This window comes from Austrofundulus limnaeus, unplaced genomic scaffold (genome assembly GCF_001266775.1).
Source record: "Austrofundulus limnaeus strain Quisiro unplaced genomic scaffold, Austrofundulus_limnaeus-1.0 Scaffold72, whole genome shotgun sequence".
NCBI classification, from domain to species: Eukaryota; Metazoa; Chordata; class Actinopteri; order Cyprinodontiformes; family Rivulidae; genus Austrofundulus; species Austrofundulus limnaeus.
In genome coordinates, this window is record NW_013952474.1 from 999,652 (window position 1) to 1,006,129 (window position 6,478).

General features: G+C 42.1%; 1 protein-coding gene across 3 annotated transcripts in view; it reads right to left on the reverse strand.

Moving 5' to 3' along the window:
• Nucleotides 1-697: 697 nt before the first annotated feature.
• Nucleotides 698-6,478, reverse strand: part of LOC106519141 (protein NLRC3) — a 19,498-nt gene continuing 13,717 nt past the window's right edge. For 2 of the 3 annotated variants that reach the window (XM_014010682.1, XM_014010683.1), the window contains 5 exons: nt 3,175-4,969; nt 2,913-3,086; nt 2,166-2,333; nt 1,791-1,837; nt 698-1,699 (listed from right to left, as the gene is read on the reverse strand). In XM_014010682.1, coding sequence (XP_013866136.1) covers nt 1,146-1,699; nt 1,791-1,837; nt 2,166-2,333; nt 2,913-3,086; nt 3,175-4,969 — 2,738 coding nt within the window. In that variant the 3' untranslated portion in view covers nt 698-1,145. The other variant, XM_014010684.1, reaches the window with a different exon arrangement.

Sequence of the window (6,478 nt, forward strand, 5' to 3'; positions counted from 1 at the left end):
GTTTGACTGAAACATTGTTCTGACCCAGTAACCGGTTCTGAAGCAGCCCCCCCCCTCCCCTCCCCCTGCAGACCTGCTGCTCGATTGCGTCTTTTTTTTCCTTAGTCCTGAAACTTTTTGCTGCTCAACAAATAACTTTGGGCCTCAGTCAGAAACAACTGGAGAGTTTATACTTTTGGCCCCAGAGGAGAAGGAAACGGTGGATTTAAGGTCTCCCGCCTCCCCCGCACACACTTCCTCCTCGCGACGCGGCGCGCATCAAATCAGACGTCTTTTAAAAAGAATAAATGTAGCAGATACTTTTTATATCTTCAGATCTACTTGGCCTAACAACACGATTTAAAAACTGGTTTAAAGTTCGAAGTCTCTGCTTTTCACTCGAGAGTCAGAGAGGGGCGGCTCTTTACAGGTGGAGTTTTTTCTTTCTTGGTAACCAACTGCGGTCAGTGACAACCCTCTGCGGGTGACGTAATCAGCTCTGCGACACGGCGAGGGACGCATAAATCCCGTGACACAACGAATTGATAATGAAATTCGTAGCCAACGCTTTTAATAATCGATTTTTATCGATTTTATCGATTCGTTGTTGCAGCCCTAGCTGAAATTTTTTATGGGGCCAGAATAAAGTCATACTGTAATTTGTTGTGAGTTCATGCACTGTGTTGGTTTTGTTCTTTGAGCAAGGCTCATGCACGGCTCATTTTATACACCAGCAAAAAAAACCATCTTGAATTTGGAAAAAAAAAATCACATTTTATTTATCACTAAAAAGTGTTCAGTGAATGTGCATACGAAACTGGTAGGTTCAGTATCTCAAAAAAGGTTAAGAACCACTAAAGGCTAAATAACTTAATTGCAAATAAAGTGCATTTGGACTTTTAAACTGAATGATATCAATTATATTAAGACATCTTGAATTTGGCATCTTAAAAACGGATATTCGAAACAAGTAAAATAAAATAAATAATAAAAAAGAGTATAACAGAACTGAAAAGGCCAGAGTGAAGCTCAGTCTCAGTGAATGTTATGAATATCTTGTCTCAATCGGATGTTTTGTGCTGTAGTTTTAGCAATTTAACAGTTAATAATAACGGTAAAAACTTTTACTTTAAACCTAAAAGCTGTGGTAATGTTTGGTTTGTGTCTCAGATGGGAGGAGACTCGTCTGAGCACAAGGTGACAGAGGAACCAGCCCAGAACCCAAACCCGGGGTAAAGAGGCTCAGTAAAAGTGGTCATCAGTGTGTGGAGGTGGACTGGTGTTGCAGAGGAGGTTCTGTAGAAGGACAGAGTTCCAGAGGAACAGTCCACGTACACACCCAGTTTGTGGCAGGACGCAGAGGAAGAGGAGGAGGAGGTGAACTCTCGGACGTTGTTGTGGCAGACGGAGTATCGACCGTCGTCAGAACAGCTCAGACTCCAGGAAATGTCATTAAAGCCGAACTCGCAGTCGTTGCTGTTCCCTTTACGTTTGATATCTTTGTAGGTCACTGATATCTCCACCTTCCCGTTCCACTGAACCTCCCAGAAACAGCGATCAGGCAGACTCTCTTCACACATCACCTCAGGCCAGAAGTCGAATCTGTCTGGATGATCTGGGTACAACTGGTCCTCCTCCACACACGACACCTTCCTGTCATGGTCAGACAGTTGGAGTTTTCTGTTCACAGTGTTCCTGTCGATGGTGAGCCTGCAGCAATCTGATAAGAGAAGAAACAACCTGTCATCTGATCATCTGAAACTTTGATGATGTTTTAATGTTGCTGCTTCGCTGTCATGAATCACACTTACACTTCCTCAGACCTGGAGTCAACCACCGCTCTCCAGCAGGCTCSACCCTGAAAGGAGGAGGGTTCGGGTTAAACCATCTTTCATCGTAAAAAATGTACACGAGTTTCATAAATGTTTTTTTTTCTAACACAGACCAATGATATACAGTATTGCAAAGATACATGTAGTTCAAAATCTGTTCTGCTTGTTCTAAACTTGAATTTTGGAGTCTGTCGTTCTCTTGGTGGCCGTCAGTGCAGCAGAAACATGTTGGAGCCTTTCTCAGATCTTCTACTCTAAACAAACCTGTCTCTGAGCTCTGCAGGCAGTTCCTTTGAACCTACAATAAAAAAACAACTTTCTCTCCTCCATCAGATCATGTGTGAAGTTTGATACCTGAGTGAGTCTAGTTTCCAGGGTGCATCCTGTGCCGACAGCAGCTTCATCCCTTCCTCTCCCGGATGATTGTAACTCAGGTCCAACTCTTTTAGATGAGTGGGGTTGGACCTCAGAGCTGACTCCAAAGAAGCACAGCCTTTCTCAGTGATCAGACACCCTGACAGGCTGCAGACACATAAAACACACAGTTTCTTGCTGCTTTTGGTTGCTGGACCTTTATGTTTCCGACTGAACCCCAAACCTGTCAATGCCAAAATTACAGACAACACCTTACCCGTCCTTTTTGCAAAGATCTTTTCAGTCCTTTGGTATGTAATGGGGTCTGGATTGTTTGTCATTGTTTACCTGGTTATCATTTATTACTGGCATGTGAACCAAACTCTTATATTAATTGTTTTGGGACTACACAGAAACCCCATTTTTGGTGCTCTGCATTGACCTTTAGTTGGGCCCCCAGACCCCYCTTGATCAATAACCTCACCTCTTTGGCACTCAGCACTGGGCTTTGCTCTATAGATGCTCAGCATCCTACTTTTTCTAAATAACCTCCTACTCAAGAAACCTCTGAACCCCTGGAGTTGATAAATCACGGTTTGTCCATCTCTTTGCCGAGAACCAGTTTGCCGTTAAAAGAGGAAAACTACCAACAACTGCTCATACAAGGTGTTGATCCATGAAGGTGGCAGAGTTTAAATGTTGCAGAGTGTTTATCAAAAGTATACGGACCAGTTTTTGACATCTCACCTCAGAGTTTTCAGCACACAGTTCTTGTCCTTCAGTCCTTCAGACAGAAGCTTGACTCCTGAGTCTTTAAGGTCGTTGTTACTAAGGTCCAACTCTCTGAGACAAGAAGACTGGGAGCTCAGAACTGAGGACAGGACTTCACAGCTTTTCTCTGAAAGATTGCAGACACTTAATCTGTGGAGACGAAACAAAACAGAAGTTAGAATTTGTCTTTTTCTTTACCAGCTGGAACTTCACAATGCAAATCTACCTGTGTACTTACAGGGTTTTGTTGGACGCAGGAACAACTAGAATCAATCTTAAAAGAGCCTCCTCAGAGTTAAAGTATTTCTTCAAGTCAAGGACATCCAGGTCTTTTTCTGAGGACAGTAAGAAGAAGACCAGAGCAGACCACTGAGCAGGAGACAGTTGATCTGTGGTGAGACGTCCTGAGCTGTGGAACATTTGGCTCTCCTTCACTAAAGAACACTCCTTCAGCTCATTCAGACAGTGGAACAGATTGATGATTTTGTCAGCAGACAAGTCACCTCCTAACTTCTCCTTGATGTAATGGACTATTTCCTGATTGGTCTGCGAGCTACCCGTCTGTTTCAGCAGCCCTTGAAGGAGGGACTGATTATCTTCCAATGAAAGACCCAGGAGGAAGCGAAGGAACAAGTCCAGGTGTCCAGATGGACTCCGTAAGGCCTCGTCTACGGCACTTTGGTAAAAGTTCTTCTCTGCAGCTTYGTCTTTTAGTTTGGCCTTCTGGAAAGTTGTTTGATCTTTGAGCAAATTGACTCCAGAGTTGATGAATGTCAGATGGACATAAAGAGCAGCCAGAAACTCCTGAACACTTAGATGGACAAAGAAGAACACTTTGTTCTGGTACAGTCCTTGCTCCTCTTTAAAGATCTGAGTGAAGACTCCTGAGTACACTGAGGCTGCTCTGATATCGATGCCACACTCTGTCAGGTCCGACTCATAGAAGATCAGGTTTCTTTTCTGCAGCTGCTCAAACGCCAGTTTCCCCAGAGACTCAATCATCGTCTTGTTCTCTGGACTCCAGTGTGGATCCGTCTCAGCTCTTTCATCATACTTGACCATCTTTGTTTTGGTTTGAACCACAAGGAAGTGAATATACATCTGGGTCAAAGTGTTGGGAAGCTCCTCCTTCTTTTTGAACTTCAGCTCATCTCCCAAAACGGTAGCGGTGATCCAGCAGAAGACTGGGATTTGGCACATGATGTGAAGGCTTCGGGATTCCTTCACGTGAGAGATGACCTGGTCAGCCTGATCACAGTCTTCAAACTTTTTTTTAAAGTAGTCTGTCTTCTGTGTGTCGGTGAACCCTCTGATCTCCGTCATCATGTCAACACAGTCAGGAGGGATCTGACTGGCAGCTGCGGGTCGTGTTGTTATCCAGAGACGGGCAGAGGGAAGCAGGTTCCTTCTGATCAGGTTCGTCAGCAGAACGTCCACTGAGGTGGACTTTCTTGGGTCAGTAAGAATTGTGGTTTTGTGGAAGTCCAAAGGAATTCTGCACTCATCCAGACCGTCAAAGATAAACACAACCTGGAAGTCTTCAAATGTGCAAATTCCTGCTTTTTTGGTTTCAGTGAAGAAGTGATGAACAAGTTCCACCAAACTGAATTTTTCATCCTTCACCAAATTCAGCTCTCTGAAAGGGAACAGGAACGTGAAGTGGATGTCCTTGTTGGCTTTGTCTTCAGCCCAGTCCAAAGTAAACTTCCGCGTTAAGACAGTTTTCCCGATTCCAGCCACCCCCAGAGTCAAAACTGTTCTGACTAGCTGATCTCTTCCAGGGTGGAGGGATTTAAAGATGTCTTCTTGTTTGATTGTGGTTCCTGGACAGTATGGTTTCTTGGAAGCAGTTTCCACATGTCTGACCTCATGTTCATCAGTGAGCTCTCCGGTCCCTCCCTCTGTGATGTACAGCTCCGTGTAGATCTGGTTCAGGAGGGTTGGGTTTCCCGCTTTGGTGACCCCCTCAAACATACACTCGAACTTGGTTTTCATCTTGGATTTGAGATTACTCTGGCACATGACAGGAGATCCTAAAGTAATAAAGAAGAGCAGTAAATCAACAACTTCTTGTTCTTGTTTAATGACTTTATCCTCTGTAGAAGATCAAAACTACAAACTACTATTTCTTTGGGTTGTTTGCCCTTTAGCTGTCCTCTCTCTGTTATSTGTSYCCYGTCCTCACTCTGTCCCAAATCCTCTGTATTCTGTGCCCTTACGCTCTCTCAAGTCTTCTGTCCTAACTCTGTCCTCTGTCCAATATACTCAATGTCCACCCTTTGGACATGTCCAAAACATCTCAGTCTGGTCTCTCTAACTTTATCTTCCAGTCCTTCCATCTGTGCTGTACCTCTGATGATCTCACTCCTCATCTTCTCCATCCTTCTCACTCCCAAGGAAAACCTCAGCCTCTTCACATCTTCTCTGACACTTGCAGCTGTCTTCTGTCTTTTTGTCCATGTCTTTGTCTCCAAACCAGAAAACGTGGCTGGTCTCATTGAGCCTCTTGTAAAACTTTCTGACCTCTTTTTTAATTAATTTCATTTAAAAAATAACTATTTACAATAGAAAACAAAGAAAATACATAACACAAATCAAAATAAAATGAAAGGTAGCAGAAGATGAAATCTAATGTCTGCCCCTTTTATCCCCAGAATATACTCAAGCAAAAAATAATTTCAAAATAATACTAAATAAAAACATCAACTCAAACAACTATTCAAATAGATTCACATTATACTTTTCCATATACCTTCAAAAAACAAGCTTTTGTCTTAAATATATACATAGATCTGGCACTTTTAACATCATCCTTCAGACCATTCCACAATCCTATTCCCTGGATTATAGTACATCTTTCTTTCAAACTAGTACGAATCCAAGGCTTCACAAACATTTCTATCACATTAAGATAATAATAACTCTCTCAGTTAACAAAATTTGCTTGAATGTTGGAAGGTAATACGTTTTTGTGAGCTTTATACACAAACAGTAAAATATTATAATCAACCAAATCATAGAATTTCAAAAATTTCTGTTGGCAAAATAATGTATTTGATGGGTGGCTGTAATCTTTTCTAGTAATGATTCTTACGGCTCTTTTCCGTAAAATAAAAATAGGATTTGTGATAGTTTTGCAAGCTTTACCCCAGACTTCAATACAATAAATTAAATGTGGAACAATTATTGCATTATACAACCTAAGTAGTGCTTTAATATTGAATAACTACTTTACTTTATACAGTATTCCAATAGATTTAGCTATTTTTGTTCTTAAATAATTTATGTGAGGTATGTGAGGTATATAACGACCTCTGCTCTAGGCCTGGGCAATAAACCGAAAATTAACCGATATCAACATTTATGACAATGGCCAATGTCATTTTGCCCATGTCGGTATTTTCGGTAAATGAGGAAAAGAGAAACCTGCTTGTTTTCTGTTGTCTCGTTAAAGCCGCCCAGTGTTTTACGGGTTTAAACAGACGCTGCTTTCAACAAAACAAACGAACCCCACAGCTTTATCCAATCAGAGCAGAGCAGGA